Genomic DNA, 24,758 nt, shown 5'->3' with positions numbered 1-24,758 from the left:
TCCACTGACGTGTGTTTGACTAGACCAGGAACATAGCTGCTGTGAAGAAGGTGTGTCAGTACTATGCTACTATTACTCACTGTTTATTATCTATACATAGTCACTTTACCCCTACCTACATGTACAAATGACCTCAACTAACCTGTACCCCCGCACACTGACTCTAACTGTACCGGTACCCCCTGTATATATCCTCGTTATTGTTATTTTATTGTGTACATTTTTTACTGCAGTTTATTTGGTAAATAAGGGCTTGTAAGTAAGCATTTCACGGTAAGGTCTACACACTTGCTGTATTTGGTGCATGTGACAAATAAAGTTGGATTTGATTTGAGTCTGTGTGAGTCTGACCTGGCGTCTGCTTCGCTGTAGTACTCTCTGGCTACGATATCCTCAAACAGCTCCCCACCAGTCACCCTGGAAGAGACAGACGGGAAAATGAGACGTGTTAACAGCTCCCCACCAGTCACCCTGGAAGAGACGGGAAAATGAGACGTGTTAACAGCTCCCCACCAGTCACCCTGGAAGAGACAGACGGGAAAATGAGACATGATAACAGCTCCCCACCAGTCACCCTGGAAGAGACGGGAAAATGAGACGTGATAACAGCTCCCCACCAGTCACCCTGGAAGAGACAGGAAAATGAGACGTGTTAACAGCTCCCCACCAGTCACCCTGGAAGAGACGGGAAAATGAGACGTGTTAACAGCTCCCCACCAGTCACCCTGGAAGAGACGGGAAAATGAGACGTGTTAACAGCTCCCCACCAGTCCCCCTGGAAGAGACAGACGGGAAAATGAGACGTGATAACAGCTCCCCACCAGTCACCCTGGAAGAGACAGACGGGAAAATGAGACGTGATAACAGCTCCCCACCAGTCACCCTGGAAGAGACAGACGGGAAAATGAGACGTGTTAACAGCTCCCCACCAGTCACCCTGGAAGAGACAGACGGGAAAATGAGACGTGATAACAGCTCCCCACCAGTCACCCTGGAAGAGACAGACGGGAAAATGAGACGTGTTAACAGCTCCCCACCAGTCACCCTGGAAGAGACGGGAAAATGAGACGTGATAACAGCTCCCCACCAGTCACCCTGGAAGAGACAGACGGGAAAATGAGACGTGTTAACAGCTCCCCACCAGTCCCCCTGGAAGAGACGGGAAAATGAGACGTGATAACAGCTCCCCACCAGTCACCCTGGAAGAGACGGGGAAATGAGACAAGTTAATTCCAAGCTAGAAATTCGGGAAACAGTGGGAGACCCAGAGAACAGGGGTGCAATTAGCTATGCAAATCTGCCATTCACGCATCTTCAAGGAAGAGAGAGAAAGGATATGAGACATAAAAAGATGTCTTTCTGATCATTAGAATAACACTCCAATGGTGTTAGAATCTCAACATGTATTGTTCACACTAGATTGGAATGCTGTGTATTACAGTGAGCTAAAATGTCCCAAATTCCAAGTGTTATTTCAAGGAACTGGGCAACACAGGAGATGGGAATGTTTCATGTAGCCACTCTTGGCATGACACCAGACTAATACTTGTTCAGAGTGCGCACACACACACTTAGTATTAGCCTAAGGCATCATTTCATGGTAAAGGTTATAGGGAACTGAAGGTCACAACAGTTCATCTCAAAGACTCAAAAAGGGTTTGACCCTGCAAATATCACTCTAAGGCAATTTGTTCCGATTTTAGCGTTTCTATTTTTAATTCCCATTCATTTGATAAAGTAGTCCCTCCTGTTTGTGTGCGACTTTAGTTTCTCTTTTCGCCCATGCATCATTTTCTGTTCCTAAATGTCAACTACTGTTGCACAATACATGCTATTTTTCTCTTTATGTAAGCTTTATTGTTACACATCAAAGATTTGTCCAAGTCATTGTCCCCAAAACTCTATCCAAACAACCTTTCTCTGGCCTACTGTCACATCCGACAAACCACAGGCATTGTCAAAAGCATTCTCGCAATGCTTTCAATTTGTTCCATATAATGCATTAGTAAGAAGTGGTCGTTCATTGAACGGAGGAACACATTAAAATATAAAATGGCAGGCGGATATAATAAAAGTTTAAAAAAAATGTACCTCTTCTATTCACGGTCAATGTGATTTAGCCTCACTGCGGTCTTCTTGTTTGTTGTCATTCATCCTGACAGGTTTATTTGGGTAAAAATAGAGAAAAGCTTTCATCCCTGTAATTGACTCATCTCAGCGGTTTTATATACTTTTTTTTTTTACAGCCCATTAGTCAAACGAAATGCAGCATTTAAAATATATTGGAAGTGATTTCCCCTTCTAGCTATCAAATGAAACACCGCCAAACTGCTAGCAACACACAAGAGACTGGTAGAGAGAGCAGAAGTTATGGTCTTGGTAATGGTGTTCTTTTGAAGTTATATTGATCTGTGTGTCAAAAATGTTTGAAATATGGAGCCAACATGCGATGATGACAGAGTATATAGAGAAACACAAGGGAGAGAGAGAGAGAGAGCTAGGGTGAAGGAACACTAGTCAAATCACGCAGGTCAGGGTTCAAACTGATTTATAAGAGGCCAGGCAAACAGAACTCTAAATCATACTGTAATGTGTCCCCTTTAGACCAGATGACCTCACCAAACTCTGGGGCTGTCACTCCCTGACCTTAGAGACGTTTATTTTCCTCTAGTTTGGTTAGGTCAGGGTGTGATGTGGGGTGGGCAATCTAGTTTTTCTATTTCTTTGTTTTGGCTGAGTGTGGTTTCCAATCAGAGGCAGCTGTCCATCATTGTCTCTGATTGGGAACCATACTTAGGCAGCCGTCCATCATTGTCTCTGATTGGGAACCATACTTAGGCAGACCTTTTTCCCTCCTTGAGTTGTGGGATCTTGTTTTTGTGTAGCTGCCTTTGAGCAGCCTCAGAACGTCACGTTTCTTTCTGTTTATCCTGTTTATTGTTTTGTTCGGTTTCACCTCTAAATAAAGGATGTGGAATTACCGGCACGCTGCGCCTTGGCTTATTTATGACAGGGAGTTTGAGGACAGTGATCGTGACAGGGGCAGTTGTAGGCTTTAACTTCGGTCTGAATACTTATGTAAATAAAGGTATTTTTTATTTTGAATACATTTACAAACATTTAAAAAAAAAAATGGTTTGTTATTATGGGGAACCGTGTAGATTGATGAGGATTTTTTATGAATTTTTTATCCATTTTAGAATAAGGCTGTAACTTAACAACATTTTGAAAAAGCCAGGCCCACCCACTGGGGAGCCAGGCACAGCCAATCAGAATGAGTTTTTCCCCACAAAAGGGCTTAAATTCTCTGGCAACAGCTCTGGTGGACATTCCTGTAGTCAGCATGTCCATTGAACACTCCCTCAAAACTTGAGACATCTGTGAAATTGTGTTGTGACAAAACAGCACATTGCGGCCTTTAATTGTCCCCAGCACAAGGTGCACCTGTGTAATGATTATGCTGTTTAATGCGCTTCTTAATATACCACATCTGTCAGGTAGATGGATTATCTTGGCAAGGAGAAATGCTCACTAACAGGGATGTAAACAAACTTGTGCACAAAATTTGAGAGAAATAACCTTTTTGTGCATATGGAACATTTAAGATGTTTTATTTCAGCTCATGAAACCAGCACTTTACATGTTGCATTTATATTTTTGTTCAGTGTATATGCATTTTTCCAAGCTTGACCAGCTCTGAACCAATGGGAAGTGTGATGCTCCCTTTTCCATTGGTTATGTAAATTCCCCAGAAGGGAGCAGTGAAGTGACAAGACAACAGAGAAAAGAAAGAACGAGTTGATGGAGAGAAGAGGGTAAACGGATGCTAGGAGAGGTCATCTACGGATCTGTGTTAGTTATTCCCAAGCCTGGAGAGATTCTGGAGACACACACACGGAGGAAATATAATTAGTATTAGTATTCAGGTTTATCTAACAATGACTACATCTACAGTGTGCATACAACCAACGAACCTGGTGTAGCAAAGAGCTGAGTACACAGTACTCATACAGTACACAGTACTTACACAGTACACATACAGTACTCATTACTCATACAGTACACAGTACACAGTACTCATACAGTACACCGGTACATACACAAACATCAGTGATTCCTGTGTAGTGTCATAATATCAATTCGCACGCACACCACACCCACACCCATTGAATAAGATAATTCTGTAATAAAGCAGTAATGGAGAGTGTGTTGGGGAGGAGAGCAGGGGAAGTGAGGACATGAAACCGATGGAGGAGGAGGACACCGGGGAACATGCCCGCTGCTAATCTCCCATGATGCCCCACTGACAGGAGGACAACACCGTCCTGCAATTGGCTCTGGTGGAAATGTTTGCCAGCTTTGTTTGCCTTACCTTACCTTACTTTGAGCTCATGCCCTGTGCGCGTGTGTGTGTATTTGAAGAGTTACACTGTGTCTACAGTGATCAGATTCCTTCTCTGAGTCTCTTCTAAATGTGGGTTAGATTGATTAAACCCAAATAACCTATTCACTTTTGAAGTAAGGAGAGTTTCTAAATCCAGTAACACTGCAGGCCTACTGAACTAGGTGTTTAAGGATACTGTACATATCTTGGAAAGCCACGAAGGGATTGGATTGTTTCTGGTCACTGTAGGACATTGTGGCTGAAGCTATATCTTGCATACACCACTGGTCAGATGGTTGGGGGGGGGGGGGGGGGGGGGGGGTCGATGGTGGGTTATACACCACTGGTCAGATGGTTGGGGGGGGGGGGGTCGATGGTGGGTTATACACCACTGGTCAGATGGTTGGGGGGGGGGGGGTCGATGGTGGGTTATACACCACTGGTCAGATGGTTGGGGGGGGGGGGGGGTCGATGGTGGGTTATACACCACTGGTCAGATGGTTGGGGGGGGTGGGGGGTCGATGGTGGGTTATACACCACTGGTCAGATGGTTGGGGGGGTGGGGGGGGTCGATGGTGGGTTATACACCACTGGTCAGATGGTTGGGGGGGGGGGGGGGGGGGGGGGTCGATGGTGGGTTATACACTACTGGTCAGATGGTTGGGGGGGGGGGGGGGGGTCGATGGTTGGTTATACACCACTGGTCAGATGGTTTGGGAGGGGGGGGGGTCGATGGTGGGTTATACACCACTGGTCAGATGGTTGGGGGGGGGGGGGGTCGATGGTGGGTTATACACCACTGGTCAGATGGTTGGGGGTTGATGGTGGGTTATACACCACTGGTCAGATGGTTGGGGGGGGGGTCGATGGTGGGTTATACACCACTGGTCAGATGGTTTGGGGGGGGGGGGGGGTCGATGGTGGGTTATACACCACTGGTCAGATGGTTGGGGGGGGGGGGTCGATGGTGGGTTATACACCACTGGTCAGATGGTTGGGGGGGTTGATGGTGGGTTATACACCACTGGTCAGATGGTTGGGGTCAATTATATTGAAAGAAACATTGTACTTACAAGTCAAAGACCAGGTAGTGGAATCCCTCCTCTGATATGCTGTCATGGAGCCTCACTGTGTGAGAGAGAGTGAGAGGAAGGGGGAGGGGATGAGAGTGCGCGAGAGAAAGAGGAGTGGGGGGGTGAGAGCGAGCGAGAGAGAGAGCAGGGATGATGAGAGCGAGCGAGAGAGAGGGGGGGATGAGAGCGAACGAGCGAGGGATGAGAGGAAGAGAGAGAGAAAGTAAAAGTCTGATTAGAAATGATGCCCTTCAGACTGAACCATTTAGTCATCCAGTCTCTGTGTGTGTGTGTGTGTGTGTGTGTGTGTGTGTGTGTGTGTGTGTAGCCCGCTGCTTGGCTGTGTGTGTGTGTAGCCCGCTGCTTGGCTGTGTGTGTATCATCTGCTGCTTGGCTGTGTGTGTGTGTGTGTGTGTGTGTGTGTGTGTGTGTGTGTGTGTGTGTGTGTGTGTGTGTGTGCGTGAGTAGTCTGCTGCTTGGCTGTGTGTGTGTGTGTGTGTGTGTGTGTGTCTGCGGCTTGGCTGTGTGTGTGTGTCTGCTGCTTGGCTGTGTGTGTGTGTGTGTGGTCTGCTGCTTGGCTGTGTGTGTGTGTGGTCTGCTGCTTGGCTGTGTGTGTGTGTGGTCTGCTGCTTGCCTGTGATCTGCTGCTTGCCTGTGTGTGTGTGTGTAGTCTGAGGAAGAGAAACTCATCCATTACACAAATGACCCTGATTTAAACGTCCTCGCTGCTGCCTGACTCAATTGAATCCATAATAAACCTCGGAGGCCATACAAACTCACCATTCATCTCACTGAGACAGACTCAGAACACAATACATCAGGGTTTACATCAATGGTAATACACATCCCAAACGTGTTCTATGGATATTTCCTTTAATGTGTCAGGAGATGTCTTGTTGATGTATTGTACCATATCAGCCCACTTCCCAACACAATCAATCAATTCTGAATGCTTAACCACATAAATATCGCGTCCTATAGTGTACAAAAACTTTCTATACGACTGTGACACATAATACAGTACGTATAAATACATGTTTCCTGTTGAAATATGAACCTGTTGAGAGTTCAGTGAACTGTATTTGGAGCAGTCTGCCTTGATACACATCATTATATAACTCCGATGTCCTATACTCTAAACATGAGGGGTTCAACCAGGGTTCTTCTTAGATCCTCAAAGTTATCTGAAGAACCTTAGGGTTCTTGGCAATGAAAATTGCCCCCAAAAGGTTCTTCAAAGGGTTCATCGAGGAACCTCCTTAGTTGGTGGGGGTTCTTGCAGGAACCTAATTGCCCAACAGAAACATTTGGATTTGAATTTAAAAGGACAGCAGGTGCAGGCTCTTAACTGAACATTGTAAACATCTCAATATAAAAAGGGAAGGTTTGTCCCTTGTATGATCTAAATTTATATTGTTTTATGACAACATCAATCTTTTCATATTTGTGCAAATCTTTCTAAAAACAGAAAATGGACACAATTCAATGGATATCAATCAACAAATAGGTAAGAACATGTAGGCTATAAGAATATGTTGAAGGCTAGCTGTATTGGGTGCAGATGACTGAACTGCTGACCTTTGTGTCTGTAGGTATACAGACAAGGAGGCATACAAAGGTATGTCAATTGGTATTGTTATGTTATGCAGATCACATGTACCATCTCCTCCCTTACTGCTTCAATTAATATCCCATAGGCCTCTACATTATGAATTTATAGCAGTTTCCCCACAGTTTCAATTTGAAGAACCCCTAAAACCCCTAAAAGCGTACAGCATCTTAATGCCAAGGGCTACACAGGTCACCATGCAGGAAACAGCCAGTCATGTGTTACTGTCTTTCAATTGGTCAGCAGGACAGGTCGAGTGGTCAACAGGCCCAGCCAAATTTCGGTTCTATTCTTAGGGTTTTGGGTCTCTGAACAGGTGTCACACACACCCAGCTATTTTGGCCTGATCCTCTGCACAGATGAACACAGCCCTTGGAGAGGGATGACCATGAGGAGACCTTGCCATGGTTGGTATGTTAGGTTTATATGGTACAACCAATTAGTCAGCCATCAGTGTAATTAACACACAAGAGGAAAACGACTTCCCGGGGTGATATTATACAGATGGATGGCAGTGACTGACCTTCAGAATGAAGCGAGGGAGAGAGCGATGGGGGTGAGAGAGACGGGGGGGAGAAAGGAGTTGGAGAAAGGAAAAGGGTAAGGTAGAGGTCAAGGAAAAATAAAATAGCCAGCGTAAAGCACGATAGAGGGAGGAGAAAGAGGAGGACAGGAATCCCCTTGGGTCCCAGTCGGAGATAACATTCCGCCTCCGAGGCATCTAACGAAGCAATCGCTACATGCACCAGCCAATCAGAGAATGAAACTGAGACGGATGACCTCAAAGAAGGAGGAATGGATGTTCAGACAGAGTAAAGATGGCATACTGTAGCAATATGGGAACTTCCTTTGTTACACTCTTAGGAAAAAAAAGAAGGTGCTATCTAGAACCTAAAAGGGTTCTTTCGGCTGTCCCCATAGGAGAACCCTTTGAAAAACCCGTTGGTTCCACTTAGAACCCTTTTGGTTCCAAGTAAAACCGTGTTGGGTTCCACGTACAAGCCTTTACACAGAGGGTTTTACATGGAACCCAAAATGGTTCTACCTGGAACCCAAAAGGGTTCGCCTATGGGGACAGCTGAAGAACCCTTTTGGAACCCTTTTTTCTAAGAGTGTAGAATCACTTGGGTTATTATCTCTATAGCTAGGCCCTTGAAGGGTAGGGTTTGAGACATCACCCTATGAGGGTACAGTATGAAACCTGACACATTATTTAGACACTCAATAGGCAGGACAGTTATCCATCATGCCAGGCATTCATGTTATCCTGTTTGATCTCACAATTCATCTTGATGGTTGTACAGTCGTCTCAAATAAAACTGCGTGAACTCAGCGTTACTCTGGATCCTGATCTCTTTTGACGAACATAAAGAATATTTAAAAAGGGCAGCTTTTTTGTAACATTGCAAAAATGTGAAACTTTTTGTTTGAAAATTTGGCAGAAAAGCTCCTCCATGCTTTTGTCACTTCTAGGTTAGACTACTGCAACGCTCTACTCTCCGGTGACCCGGATAAGGCACTAAATAAACTTCAGTTAGTGGTAAATACGGCTGCTACAATCTTGACTAGAACCCCAAAAATGTATCTTATTACTCCAGTGCTAGCCTCCCTACACTGGCTTCCTGTTAAGGCAAGGGCTGATTTCAAGGTTTTACTGCTAACCTACAAAGCGTTACATGGGCTTGCTCCTACCTATCTTTCCGATTTGGTCCTGCCGTACACACCGACACGTACACTACGGTCACAAGACGCAGGCCTCCTAATTGTCCCTAGAATTTCTAAGCATCTCAGCTGTAGGCAGGGCTTTCTCCTATAGAGCTCCATTTTTATGGAATGGTCTGCCTACCCATGTGAGAGACGCAGACTCGGTCTCAACCTTTAAGTCATTACTGAAGACTCATCTCTTCAGTAGGTCCTATGATTGAGTGTAGTCTGGCCCAGGGGTGTGAAGGTGAACGGCAAGGCAATGGAGCAATGAACCGCCCTTGCTGTCTGTGCCTGACAGGCTCCTTTATCTCCCCTGGGATTCTCTGCCTCTGACCCTATTACGGGGGCTGAGTCACTGGCTTACAAGTGCTCTTCAATGTCGTCCCTAAGAAGGGTGCGTCATGTCATGCCAGGCTTTTTTCGCTATACACGACTTGAGTGGGTTGAGTCACTGAAGTGATCTTCCTGTCCGGTCTTGCGTACACTCGGGCTTGTGCGCTGGAGGAGATCTTCGTGGGCTATACTCAGCCTTGTCTCAGGGTAGTAAGTTGGTGGTCTGTTGGTATCCCTCTAGTGGTGTGGGGGCTGTGCTTGGCAAAATGGGTGGGGTATATATATATCCTGCCTGGTTGGCCCTCTCCGGGGGTATCAAAGGACATGGCTACAGTGTCTTGACCCCCCCCCCGTCTCAGTCTCCAGTATCTATGCTGCAATAGTCTATGTGCCAGGGGGCTAGGGTCAGTCTGCCCCATCTGGTGTGTATTTCTCCTCTATTCCTATCTGTAATAATAATAGCTCCAGGACTGAGATGTAGACACATGGCCACCCAAACCACTCTTCCTCCAATGTTCTCCCACGTTATACATTTTATCGCCAAGTCTTCTCATCGATAGACAAACAAAATGCCCCCCCATATCATCGTCTTGTTCTTCCGCCCCCCTCATCCTTCTCTTCTCGGCAGAGAACAAACAGTGTGAAAACAACCACACCAACACCCAGTGTGATCGTCAAGTCTTACAGTGCCTTGGCCTCCGCGTGTCCCTTGGCAGCCCGCAAGGGACTGGGAAAACGTGGGCGAGGTCTGGTTTGAACAGACTTTCAATGTTTATTTACCCAGGATCCACTTAAAAATGGCTTTGGGGTGTATCAAGGTTATTTACCTTCCAATGGGGATAGCCTACATGGGAGTGTGTGGAGGTGGGGGGATGGACACATTGCTGTTTTACCAGGCAAAAGGCTGGTCCTTTCTAACTCTTTTTTTGCCATGGATGATGGGAACAGTTTCCCTGGCACAGTGGGCTGGCCAGGACTGAGACAGACGGTCAAGTGTGTGTGTGGGAGCGCTTGTGTATTATGGCATAACAGTGTGATTGTCTTACTGCCACCAGTGAAGGGCCAGCTGGCACATTGAAGAGAAAGAGGAGAGGGAAGAGGTTAAAGGTGAAGGAGAGGGAAGAGGTTAAAAAGGTCAGGGGAGTGGAGGACAGGAGAAAGTGAGGAACTGAAGGTGGAACACGAATTCACAGATGTTAGATTTGTACAGTATTTGACTAACCGATATTAGGGTGCTTGAGCAGACGACAAATCCTGGCCTCTCTCTCCAGCTTCTGGTGATCTAGAGGAGAGACAAAATAGAAGGCGTCAGTCTTTGAGACACACACACACACACACACACACACACACACCTTAACCCCAAGGACTGTGGCATTCCCTCACGTTGTTAGGGAGTTAGTGTTATCTTCTCTTGGGTTGTAAGACAAGCCTGATCCTGTTCTACTCCGGTTTTCACATAATTGTGACCACGCTAACTGTGACCATGCTAAAAAAAGGTATTCCATGTGGCTTCCGTGTTCCATTCCCAGACACCAACGTAGCGTAAATGATACACAACGCCAAGAGTACAAGCCGGTTCATGATCTGTAAATCCAGTAGGGTCAGATTACAGTCCAGTTTCCTGATACCACAGTAATTGCTACAGTAAATCCCGTCACTTTCACCTTACAGCTGAATGGGATGAAGGGTCATCATAACTTCCCAATCCAACATGATTCATTAGGAACTAGATGAAGGGTCATCATAACTTCCCAATCCAACATGATTCAGTAGGAACTAGACGAAGGGTCATCATAACTTCCCAATCCAACATGATTCAGTAGGAACTAGATGAAGGGTCATCATAACTTCCCAATCCAACATGATTCATTAGGAACTAGATGAAGGGTCATCATAACTTCCCAATCCAACATGATTCATTAGGAACTAGATGAAGGGTCATCATAACTTCCCAATCCAACATGATTCATTAGGAACTAGATGAAGGGTGATCATAACTTCCCAATCCAACATGATTCATTAGGAACTAGATGAAGGGTCATCATAACTTCCCAATCCAACATGATTCATTAGGAACTAGATGAAGGGTCATCATAACTTCCCAATCCAATATGATTCATTAGGAACTAGATGAAGGGTCATCATAACTTCCCAATCCAAGATGATTCATTAGGAACTAGATGAAGGGTCATCATAACTTCCCAATCCAAGATGATTCATTAGGAACTAGATGAAGGGTGATCATAACTTCCCAATCCAAGATGATTCATTAGGAACTAGATGAAGGGTCATCATAACTTCCCAATCCAAGATGATTCATTAGGAACTAGATGAAGGGTCATCATAACTTCCCAATCCAAGATGATTCATTAGGAACTAGATGAAGGGTCATCATAACTTCCCAATCCAAGATGATTCATTAGGAACTAGATGAAGGGTCATCATAACTTCCCAATCCAAGATGATTCATTAGGAACTAGATGAAGGGTGATCATAACTTCCCAATCCAAGATGATTCATTAGGAACTAGATGAAGGGTGATCATAACTTCCCAATCCAACACGATTCATTAGGAACTAGATGAAGGGTCAGTGAATGGAACTGAATGTCCTGTTGGAACAGGCGTGCTATGTACTCTCTGAGCTTTACACACAAACACAACGGACGTATATCGTTGCTCTGTATTCACCTTAACCCTCGCTCCTTTGTTTACGTGTTTTGATCATTCATCAGGTGTCTTAAGAGTGGAGCTTCTAGGCTGATGTCAGTGAACTTAGCACTCCACTGTGAAATCTGGTTCCCCCACTTCAGGGAGTAGTAATGTTAGCATGCACATCTGGTGAGCTCATCTAGACAGAGTATTTACACACTGTTTATATTCATCATGCTGCCAACAGGATATCAGGTCACTGCAACACTTAGGAGTGCTCATCGACCACTTTGCAATAATAACACTTCCATGTGTGAATTAAATGGGACGTGAGTTAATTGAGATGTCAATATCAATTGCTATTCATTTCAACACGATACTGGTACCTCAACTGGTACCCCAGGGAATATTCTCATTTATTAAAGGGCAAGTATTTGAAAACCACTTAAACATTTAAATTCATCAAGGTTATTCACTACTGCAACGCCACAGCGAAGCAGGGCTCCAATTCCTCCAGGTGTTGCTTTCATCTTTCACGTGGCCAACCGCTGCGACCAGTGAATTATTTGACATGAATAAATTCAGTCGACAGAACCAGGAAATGAACCAGATTTAAAGTGTAACGCGACCTGTCCACAGATAAATCAAAAGAAGTTTGACAAAAGTTGAGAAGGAAAATAGTCACATGGTAGCCCTGAAACCAAGAGGAGAGCTCATTTTGAATTCAACTGAAGATAGATGCGCCAAAGCATCCCAATTTAAAGAATTAATGACGGACCTGTTGCCGGCAATATGCTGGATTATTAATGTTTGATAAACAACTTTGGCATAACAACAAAAGGTTACCTGAGGGGCGCTGTGTGGGTGAGTCAGAGGTAGACTGCAGTGTTAGGGACAAAGGGTTAGGAGAGCACAGGGGTTCTGAATAAATAAAATGTCAGGGTACGGGGCCTGAATGTTTATGTTACATGTAGGCAGGGTTGGGGTCAATTCAATTTAAATTCCAGTCAGTTCAGAAAGTAAACCAAATTACAATTCAAAACTGTCGTCATTGAAAAGCATAGAAATTTCAGTGTACTTCCTGAATTGACTGAAATTACAATGGAATTGACTCTAACCCTGTAGGTAGGCCACTGTCAACATGTGAAGAGTTGAAGATCCCCTTTCTTGCTGTGACATTTGAAACGTAAAGTAAAAGTGAATAAAGAAAGTGGTTCATGTTCAGGTTAGATACATGTGTTGTGTTAGGTGTATCCGTGTGGAATTCCAAAGGCATCGCCGTAGGCAATTCTATAGGGGTGCACTGCCATCTTTCACCTGCAGAGTGCGCTCAATAGTTCAGAACAGGTGGACAGGCAGGTATTGGGAGCGTGTGTGACTGGGTCAATGACCAAATCCTCATCAACTCTCTAGGTTAATGCCAGATCAATGCTACAGATATGTCAGTGGATCTGTGAATGTGTGTGTGTGTGTGTGCCTAGGTCTCGTCTGAGCCATATTGGACAATGCCGGATCCATTGTGGGATTTTTCTAGAGACCACATGCTATTTTTAGGACCTATGAAGCATTTGTGAATCTCTAATCCACCGTCAGACGTGAACTTCACAGGGCCTGGAAGCTTTCCCATCCAATCTGACTCAAACAACATAATCCTACACACACCAATCGGATGTCTTTTCATAGCAGCCACATTCCCATTTCTCCAATCTGGTTTGCTTTTACAGGCCTGTAATCTGTGCTCCTCCAATCAAAAGTGCTTTTCTAAGGTTGTAATCCCTGCTGCTTGAGCCAGATGTGATGCGGTAGCCTCGTTAATGATCTCTCCAATCACGTCTTGTTTTACAAACGTCTAATCCCAAATCGCACCAATCAGATGTGCTTTTACAGGGCGGTAATCCCGATCGCCGGGCGGACTTTGTCGTGCTCCCATTCTCTCCCGTCGCCACCTCTCTCATCCCCAGACGGCATGCTCCCAGTCTGTGACGTAACAGGATTTACAGCTGCTCACTCGTCACCTCCAGTAGTTCAACCTCAACCCTCCTCCCAGTCTTCTTCATCATCATCATCTTCTTATCTTATTCTGACCCCATTGTGTTCCATACACCTTTAGTGAGTAGCTCTAGTGAGGATAATGAACTCACCGTGTTATGGTATTTCATTTGACATGGGGATTTCAATTGACCTACACAGAGAGACCATGTAAACGTCAATGTTTTTTTCCACAAACACTGGACAAAAACATGATTTGCAAGATCGAACTTGAAACCCCTATGTAGTTCCTCAATCCGACTGCCATAAATGATGATGTCAATCAGATGATGCATTTGGTCTGCAGCGTCATAAACGTGACACACAAAGAGCCGGACTCGTCATCCTTCTCTCATTAACAGCTTCAGGTGGAGTGATTTTAAAAATGAGCAACACAACTAAAACAGTGTGGTGTGATTCGCCCCAGAGCTGACCTATTTAAACGTTAGTCAGCCCCAGATGAGCAGAGAGAGAGAATGCTGTCAGGCCTGAGAAACAAGGGCAGCAGCTATTTTCACTGCAATCAACCCCCTCCTCATGACATGATGAAAATCTAGCACATCTGGCACCGCTGCCGCCCTCAGGTCCAGTTGATTCTCAGTCCCCAACGCCTTGAAGAGGACAATTTACTGGTGTCTTGACATGTTAGGATCATTAATAATTATGATCCTCTTAAGGATCAGACCATTTTTTTTAAATGTTCACATAAAATGACATACCCAAATCTAACTGCCTGTAGCTCAGGACCTGAAGCAAGGCTATGCATATTCTTGATACCATTTGAAAGGAAACACTTTGAAGTATGTGGAAATGTGAAATTAATGTAGGAAAATAACACATTAGATCTGGTAAAAGATAATACAAAGAAAAAAAACATGCATTTTTTTGTACCATCATCTTTGAAATGCAAGAGAAAAACCATAATTTATTATTCCAGCCTGGGCGCAATTTAGATTTTGGCCAATAGATGGCAGCAGTGTATGTGCAAAGTTCTAGACTGATCCAATGAACCATTGCATTTATGTTCAAAATGTTGTATCAAGTCTGCAAAAATGTGCCTAATTGCCTTATTAATAACTTTAAGTTCATAACTGTGCACTCTCTTCAAACAATATTATGGTATTCTTTCACTGTAATAGCTACTGTAAATAGGACAGTGCAGTTAGATTAACAAGAATTTAAGCTTTCTGCCAATATCAGATATGTCTATGTCCTGGGAAATGTTCTTTACTTACAACCTCATGCTAATCGTGTTAGCTCAACCGTCCCGTGGAGGACCCACTGATCCTGTACAGGTTTTAAAGCGCATTCCCCTCGTGCCATTCCTTCCCTACCTGTTGCTGCAGAGCTAGGCTGAAGGTGGGGTGTTGTGATGGCTGAAGTAAGCCCAATGGTGACGAGCTGAGTACAGCATCCTCTTAAAGTTTCAGGAGAAAAGAAATGGGACCAGGATTGCCCCACCCCACTCCTTCTTCTGGGCAACTTCACATCAGACTGTCGGCCTTGGCAGCACAGCCAGACTGATTTAAATAGGGAGCCAATTATTTTCTGGAGACAGGCAGCGAGAAGAATAAAATAAATAAAAGGACTAAAAAGAAAAACAGCTCAACATTAAAAGCGAGAGAGGAAGTTTGTGCAAGTCACCCGAGTGCAAGTCACCCTGAAAGTATCAGAGGATCCTGGGTAGTCCCTCATTAGAAGACAGCTTCAAACGCAGACTGGTCCATTAAAATAAAATGGGCCATCATTTATCGCAAGAAGACGTTGTCTTTACAGCACTTCGTAAGAGAAACTGATAGCCTGAATCAATTGCCATTGAAACTAGGCCACATTATGCACCACAGTCGGTCTTATAAACCCGATAATGAGGCAGGTAAGTATGCGAGTGAAGACTGGCACACACACACACACACACACGTGTTGTCGGCTATACAGCCGATTACACACACATGTTATTCAATTATTGCACCCACACTGCTCGCCCGCACCAACCAACGAGCGTCTGCGTTGCCAAGCGCTAAAATAGAAGTCAGTTCTATTTGTGATGCTGAACACAACATTGGTTTATAGAAGCAGATACCCACGGGCCATCTCCTCATTGGTTATACCCACCTGGGTGATTGAAAGATGAACTGAGTTCAGTCGGTCGGCGTGGTAACTATTAAAGTTATATGGCGATTGGCATCTAAAGTCCAACGAAGAAAAAGCCTGGAAGGAGGAGATAACTAGAAACGATTCAGTTGACTGTTTTATGTGTGGATTAATTGTCGAGTAGAGGACCTTGTGCATTTCAGGTAAAATAACAACATTTATATCCCAGGACAAATTAGCTAGCAACAGCAAGCTAGCTAAATAGGACAAATTAGCTAGCAACAGCAAGCTAGCTAGCTAAATTGCCATAAAAGATTTAATGCTTTTCGACGTGTGCCCAAATGAATATAATTGGTTCAGAGTTTGTTTTGATATTTTAACCTGCGTGTCTTGACAGCTTTTGGTGTGGGGGGACAAAATCAATTTGCGCGGGTTTGGGTACGGTGTTAAATTAACTAGACAACTTTTTTACAATTTGTAAATCCGAAAAAAAAGTCTGCCAAACCCTGTCCTACTAGATTGAACGATAGTCATTATCTACAGCTCTACTGATGGGACAGGCACTTGTCAGTCAAAGTGTGCGATGACAGTGAAACACCTCCTGGGGGTGTGTGTGTGTGTGTGTACTCTGTGGTTGCAGTCAAATGTCTTTACGCGGAGGGAGAGAGAGCATGATGCTCCTTCGTCTATGCGAGTCAATTTGCACGTCCCATTGAATGTGGTAATGATGAGTCTAAATCCACTTAGCCTATTGTTTTCTGGCACATTCATCTATTTTCTTTGGCGTGCAGGGTCCAACATTAATGATAGCCCGCCTGGGCCAGTAAAAACGCCACGAAAACTAAGCTCACGCTTCAAATGGGGTAGAAGTCCGTGAGTTGTGGTTCTGGATGGCCGGCTAGCAACAATTGCAGAAAAACTTCCTAGTGGCTTCTTTCAGCACATTTATTTTATTTTACGTGTTTCATATGCAGCCACGAAGTCCTGGCGCAGAGGCTTACTGTGTTTGATCGACGAGCAGCAAGCTTGACTAGTTTATACAGTGTTGAGCTGACTGAATAAAGTCGATCTCATATAGCCTTCCCATTCATAACTACATACATCCATGGCATCGCACCGGGACAAGTAAACTAAAGATCGCGTTTGTATTTTCCACATAAAGTCCATCAGGACTTGCCAGACAGTGACGTTAAAGTGAGTGATTCTTCAGTATCCTACCGAATCACATCGGTAAGAGAGCTATTCGTTTGACTCCCTAATTTGCATACTGGTAGGCTTTTTGGCGATCTGCAGATAAATGATTAAAACAGTAGATGAAAATAGTGAATCTTCACTGCAGGAACAATATGTAGGCTAGTGGAGAGAGAGCCTCACTCTGGTCCAAAATATGATAAAAGAAAACCGATTGAATTGTTTTAAAAAGCTAATGATATTTGTATGTTATTTTCAAAGACATTGATCTAGTGATTTAATGAACATGTTGACAATGGACTGCTGTTTTCTGTGTAGCGAAGGCCATGATTAACACCTGCTTTATTCATACCTGTATTGCAGACAGCCGAGAAAATTGCTCTTAAATAGGAAGCTTGAAGTCAGCGGAGTCTTACAAGATTATTTAAGAAGAAATCTGTGGGTCAGTTGTTAATTAATCAAGCATTTTTTTTTAAATGAATGTTATTATGCAATTCACAAAAGAGAGTAGCGAACACCTGTTAATTCTTTCATTCATTTAACTGACGCCGTTCTCGATCTTCTCATAACGCGTATGGTCATAAATTAATGTTCTGTTTACTATAGAGACCAATTATTCCATTTGAAATAGTGCCATCACACAATTCTTTTTGATTTTAAATGTAACCTTTAATACATTTAAGATCATTTTGGCACTTTCTGATTTAATAAAATACATAATTGTGGCAAATTCATATCTTGTAGTAAAATACTTTACTCTTAAGAGAAGACATGTTAAATGTAAAAAAAAAAAAATTAAAAAATTTGTCCTGATCATATAGGCCTTGGCCTAGACGATATCCAAAACTACTAACAATACGAGGGATTCATACATTCTCACTCATTTAAATTGTAAACACAATACCATAACAAATGTTTCCAATCTTGGAGGTAAACTCAATAAAGTATTCAATTATTTAGATGGAATCAAGGCATTACAATGTGCCAGAGGCCACCAAAAGAGAGAAACAATTTTTAACCAGGGGGACATGCCCCCCTGGGGATCCTGGCTATCTACTTTGTCTATTTCTATTTGGCTGACACACACACACAGATGAAGTCAGGCATTTCCCTCTACCCCTATCCCCTAAAGACAAGAGGCTAGCTCCAGATAGACGGGCACACCCATAGCCTCATGATACGGTGATGATGAAGTGATGATAAAGTGAGTGTTTCTATGATGATGTGCTGCTCATCCCGGTGTGTGACATCACAGAAGCCTAAGACCCTCTTTTACGGATCCATACGCTGGCCGCTCTACAGCTCACGCGGACATCACCACCATTATCAGCAATATTAATCTGTGCAGCAGATTTTACAGACCCCGGCAGAACCAAGGGAAATTATGTGATGAGACCAGAGCCACGGTACAGGAGAGAATCTGACAGAATCCCCATCAGAACAGAGACATTACAGAGACACAGAATGTAATCCTGGTAAATTCTGCATGCACAGCGTGATGGTCAGTGCAACCTACAGTACTTGTTATGGTAGCCCATTGGACAAAAACAACCATGACTGGAGGTCACACACACACACACACACACACACATATAAAAAGGACCGGGGGGGTCCGTATATAGTATGTCTATCAAATGAGTCAACTAAAATATGGAGAGGAACATACTTTGCTAGTGCGTGTGGTCTTAGTCAACGAACTCCCGACCCTGGGCAGGAACAGTGAGTCAGTGCACATGTCACTGTAATGCCAATGTGTATGTATTTGTTTGTGTGTGTGTCCCCTACTCTCTCTCTCTCCCCATCTCCTCAATAAGGGTCTGATTCCCAGGGGCGAGAGTCTGCGACACTGTTCACTGACTTGTTTATGTGCATACAGTCTCTCTCAGACAGACCCCACTGTCAGACATTGGCCCTGAGGACATCTAGGATCAATGAACACAGCCTCCTTAACACAACACTACCTACTATCCAACACAATAGCGGCATTATATTCCATACGGTCTGAACGGTGTTGCCCAGTGTTAAGTTACCCCAAATGGTCTGAGCACATACAGTACCAGTCAAAAGTTTGGACACAGCTACTCATTCAAGGGTTTTTCTTTATTTTTACTATTTTCTACATTGTAGAATAGTGAAGACATCAAAACTATGAAATAACACATGGAATCATGTAGTAACCAAAAATCAAAATATATTTTATATTTGAGATTCTTTGAAGTAGCCACCCTTTGCCTTGACAGCTTTGGCACACTCAACCAGCTTCACCTGGAATGCCTTTCCAACAGTCTTGAAGGAGTTCCCACATATGCTGGGCACTTGTTGGCTGCATTTCCTTCCCTCTGCGGTCCAACTCATCCCAAACCATCTCATTTGGGTTGGGGTCGGGGTCGGGTGATTTTGGTAAAATACCATAGTCCACATAGGTCCATCTTCTGTATACCACCCCTACCTTGTCACAACTGATTGGCTCAAATGCATTGACATAAGAAATTCCACAAATTAACAAGGCACACCTGTTAATTGAAATGCATTCCAGATGACTACCTCATGAAGCTGGTTGAGAAAATGCCAAGAGTGTGCAAAGCTGTCATCAAGTCAAAGGGTGGCTACTTTGAAGAATCTCAAATATATTTTGATTTGTTTAACACTTTTTTGGTTACTACATGATTCCATATGTGTTATTTCATAGTTTTGATATCTTCATTATTCTACAATGTAGAAAATAGTAAAAATAAAGAATAACCCTGGAATGAGTAGGCGTGTACAAACGTTTGACTGGTACTGTATGAGAGTATACGAGTGCTAAACCTACAGTGACATACACACCTACAGTGACATAAAATGTTCTGTAATTACCATAATGACAGATGGAGGATGTATTAAGGCTACAGGCATGTAAAGACAGTTTTGCCATCAGTGTGATGATTATATAAAAACAAAGTGTGTACCAATACCACAGAATGGCCAGGTGGAAATATTATGCAAAACAAGATATCAACCTGTTTCAGGCAGAGAGAAAGATGGGACACACAGAGCTACAGCTTTGAATAACAAACAAATGTGTTACAAAATGAGGAGATGGAGGGATGAGGGGGAGAGAGCAGTCAAATATCCTATCTGGAAATGCAGTCAAATATCCTATCTGGAAATGCAGTCAAATATCCTATCTGGAAATGGTTTGCGAGTGAGTGAATGAATAAATGAACAAACAAGCAAATGAGTGATTGAATTAATGAACTAACCTATTAAATGCATGAACTAATTATTAATGAAAAGAACATGTTAAAATAAATGCAGCAGTATGACACGCAAAAGGCTGTATACGTGTCTGTAGCAGTTGCAGAAATGGCTCTTTCCTAAACCCTGATATTGATCCCCAGTCACGTAGAGGCAGGAGAGCTGTCCCTTGCTCAGTAACCAGCTCACACTCAGGTAGTCCATCTCAGTCGGGCCTCCCCAGGCACAGAACACCAGTCCTGCTCCACACACAACCGGCACACAGACACGTACTAACACACCTGCCTAACCCACTTAAAAAAAGCACACACACAGGTAAGTAAAACACAAACACGCTGTCTGGATGCGGTAAAGCCCTAATCTCCCCTCCATTCTAAAAGGGATCTTCCTCTCTCATCACCCTGAGCCCTGAGCCCAAACCAGACAATGGCCAGAGCGACCAACTTTATCAAAGACCACACTACACAATAGCAGTGCTGGCTGAAATACGGGAGCGGTGATAACACACCATCCTGACTCACTGCTTCTCTCGGCTGTGTTGCCAAGGCAGCGAAAATAAAGTGTTGCAAAGGGTGGTCCTTAAGTCTAGACTGCCACTTCCACCTGCAATGTGACAGACAGCAGGTATCAGAGAGGAGAAAGAGGGAGGGAGAGGAGGAAGGAGAGAAAGAGGAGATGGGAAAAGAGGCAAAGAGATAAAAAGAAGGTGGACACAGAAAGCGAGAAAGGAGGAATGAGCGAGAGCAAACAGAGAGAGGAGGAATGAGAGAGGAGGAAGGAGAAGGAGAGAGAGATGAGTGGAGATACAAAAACTAGGGCCCTGTGAAATCTGGTTACATTTTTTTTCGAAAATTCAGTTGTTTTCTCCGTTTTGTTTTTCCAGGTTTCTGTTTCCCCCAGTTTTTCACTCTGAAAATAACACTATTCTAATAGAAACAAACAAAAACTTAATTGGATGGTCTAAGTCCACAACAATGCTTAAACCACATCAGGAGACCACGTTTGAGATCTGGGAAAAATCATTTTTGGGTCTAATAACCCTTTGCACCAGCCAGAGACCGTTGTTAGGTTAGCGGTCATGTGACTGCAGAGATTGCAAAACAAATGATTACTGGATTGACACAAATAATCATGATATCATTCTGCCAGGTAGGCATAGGCTACTTTGTGGTTAATATTTAATTGAGAAGGTTTATGAGAAAGCCTTTCCATCCGACAACAGACGGTTATCATTCATCACTAATGGCTACACAGACTGGAGACATGACATACGAACAATACACAGACAAGTCCATTCCTGTACCCTTCCAGGAAGTTGCAGTAAAAAAACAAATCACTGATGGATTTAGTTCATGTCTTAACATGAACTTGGGCAAATGAATGCATTTTATAATAAGTTCAATACTTTTAGTTGATTTCCTACTAGTTTAATACATTTTAGAATTTTGTTGAATTCTGTTTTAATGTTTGGGGGGAGTAGGTGAGGAAGAGAATGAGGCCGTGCTGACCGAGAAACATGCTGGCCATTTCAGAGTGAAGCACATGATTACCAAAATCACCCTACGCTTCTGACGGTGAATTGTCAAGGAGGTGGACAGCTGGGCAAGCAGAAGAACCTTTAGTCAATCAATCACATTCTATTATATCTGAAATGTATGATTTCAATGAATGTCAGAGAGAGCACACAATGTTAAAATGTGTCGCTTTTTGCATAAAATTACATTTTATTTGTCACATGCACTGAATACAACATGTGTAGACCTTACAATGAAATGCTTACTTACAAGCCCTTAACCAACAATACAGTTAAGAAACCCCCACCCCAACAGAAAGAGAAAAGAATAACAATGAATTAGAGCAGCAGTAAATAACAATAGCTGGGCTATATAGAAGGGGTACCAGTACAGAGTCAATGTGTCAATGTGCGGGGGCACCGGTGTCGAGGAAATTGAGGTAATATGTACATGTAGGTAGAGTTATTAAAGTGGCTACGCATAGATAATAACAGTAGCGGCAGCGTAGTGGGGCGGGGGGTTAATGCAAATAGTCTGGGTCTGGGTAGCCATTTGATTAGCTGTTCAGGAGTCTTATGGCTTGGGGGTAGAAGCTGTTTAGAAGCCTCTTGGACCTAGACTTGGCGCTCTGGTACCGCTTGCCATGCGGTAGCAGAGAGCAGTCTATGACTAGGAAGGCTGGAGTCTGACAATTTTTAGGGCCTTCCTCTGACACCGCCTGCTATAGAGGTCCTGGATGGCAGGAAGCTTGGCCCCGGTGATGTACTGGGCCATATGCACTACCCTCTGGAGCCTTGCGGTCAGAGGCCGAGTAGTTGCCATACCAGGTAGTGATGCAACCCGTCAGGATGCTCTCGATGGTGCAGCTGTAAAACCTTTTGAGGATCTGAGGACCCATGCCAAATCTTTTCAGTCTCCTGAGGGGGAATAGGTTTTGTTGTGCCCTCTTCCCGACTGTCTTGGTGTGCTTGGACCATGTTAGTTTGTTGTTGATGTGGACACCAAGGAACTTGAAGCTCTCAACCTGCTCCACTACAGCCCCGTCGATGAGAATGGGGGCATGCTCGGTACTCCTTTTCCTGTAGTCCACAATCTCCTTTGTCTTGATCACGTTGAGGGAGAAGTTGTTGTCCTGGCACCACACGGTCAGGTCTCTGACCTCTTCCCTATAGGCTGTCTCATCGTTGTCAGTGATCAGGCCTACAACTGTTGTGTCTTCAGCAAACTTAATGCTGGTGTTGGAGTTGTGTGTACTAATCAACCAAGTGTGTACTAATGAGCTATGTGAAATAGAAAAAAATGAATCACAATAGTGGACTACTGAAATGATATTTCAGTGTAGATAAGGGAAGGGCAGGTTAAAATAAAAAACATGACAGACAGACAAGCCAGCGTATGAATCCAACAGATTTACATATCAATGGAGTGGAAATTAGCTGACTTCCTGATCTGTAAGGTAAGTAACTTTAATGTGTCAAGCAGATTACATGTTTTCTTTGCCATTTCCGGAACGTAGCAACGTTGAAGACATGGATTTCATGTTGTAATGTTAACCTGTTGGGGATAGGGGGCAGTATTTGCACAGCCGGATAAAAAACATTCCCGATTTAATCTGGTTACTACTCCTGCCCAGTAACTAGAATATGCATATAATTTGTTTGATTTGGATAGAAAACACCCTAAAGTTTCTAAAACTGTTTGAATGGTGTCTGTGAGTATAACGGAACTCATTTGGCAGGCCAAAACCTGAGAAGATTCCAAACAGAAAGCGCTCTCTCTGACTTTTTCTTGGCCTTCTTGATCATCTCTAACCAAAACAGGGGATCTCTGGCATAACGTGACATTTTCTAACGCTCCCATAGGCTCTCAGAAGGCGCCAGAATTATGAACGGTGGCTTTGCAGGCCATGGCTGAAAAACATTATCGCATTTGGTAAGTGGTCGATCTAAGGACAATGAGACTGGAGGCGCGTGCACGAGCCGACACCATGTTTACTTTCTCTCTCTTTGAACGAAAACAACGACTCCCGGTCGGAATATTATCGCTTTTTTACGAGAAAAATAGCATAAAAATTGATTTTAAACCGCGTTTGACATGCTTCGAAGTACGGTAATGGAATATTTTGAATTTTTTTGTCACGAAACGCGTCGGGCGCGTCACCCTTCTTTACCCTTTGGATAGTGTCTTGAACGCACGAACAAAACGCCGCTATTTGGATATAACTATGGATTATTTTGAACCAAACCAACATTTGTTATTGAAGTAGAAGTCCTGGGAGTGCATTCTGACGAAGAACAGCAAAGGTAATCAAACTTTTCTAATAGTAAATCGGAGTTTGGTGAGTAACACACTTGGTGGGTGTCAAAATAGCTAGCCTGTGATGGCCGGGCTATCTACTCAGAATATTGCAAAATGTGCTTTCACCGAAAAGCTATTTTAAAATCGGACATAGCGAGTGCATAAAGGAGTTCTGTATCTATAATTCTTAAAATAATTGTTATGTTTTTTGTGAACGTTTATCGTGAGTAATTTAGTAAATTCACCGGAAGTGTTCAGTGGGAATGCTAGTCACATGCTAGTCACATGCTAATGTAAAAAGCTGGTTTTTGATATAAATAGGAACTTGATTGAACAAAACATGCATGTATTGTATAACATAATGTCCTAGGATTGTCATCTGATGAAGACCATCAAAGGTTAGTGCTGCATTTAGCTGTGGTTTGGGTTTATGTGACATTATATGCTAGCTTGAAAAATGGGTGTCTGATTATTTCTGGCTGGGTACTCTGCTGACATAATCTAATGTTTTGCTTTCGTTGTAAATCCTTTTTGAAATCGGACAGTGTGGTTAGATTAACGAGAGTCTTGTCTTTAAAATGGTGTAAAATAGTCATATGTTTGAGAAATTGAAGTAATAGCATTTCTAAGGTATTTGAATATC

General features: G+C 43.5%; 1 protein-coding gene across 12 annotated transcripts in view; it reads right to left on the bottom strand.

Annotated features, from left to right (window-relative positions):
- Nucleotides 1–24,758, bottom strand: part of LOC115198135 (calcium/calmodulin-dependent protein kinase type II delta chain) — a 101,782-nt gene that overhangs the window by 38,528 nt on the left and 38,496 nt on the right. For all 12 annotated transcript variants that reach the window (XM_029759845.1, XM_029759847.1, XM_029759846.1 and 9 more), the window contains 3 exons: nt 10,329–10,388; nt 5,458–5,512; nt 352–417 (listed from right to left, as the gene is read on the bottom strand). In XM_029759845.1, coding sequence (XP_029615705.1) covers nt 352–417; nt 5,458–5,512; nt 10,329–10,388 — 181 coding nt within the window. The remainder of the gene's footprint in view (nt 1–351; nt 418–5,457; nt 5,513–10,328; nt 10,389–24,758) is intronic.

Source organism: Salmo trutta, chromosome 8, assembly GCF_901001165.1.
Source record: "Salmo trutta chromosome 8, fSalTru1.1, whole genome shotgun sequence".
Classification (NCBI taxonomy): domain Eukaryota; kingdom Metazoa; phylum Chordata; class Actinopteri; order Salmoniformes; family Salmonidae; genus Salmo; species Salmo trutta.
The sequence above is the reverse complement of the archived record's forward strand: the minus strand, read 5'-3'. Positions and strand labels throughout refer to the sequence as shown.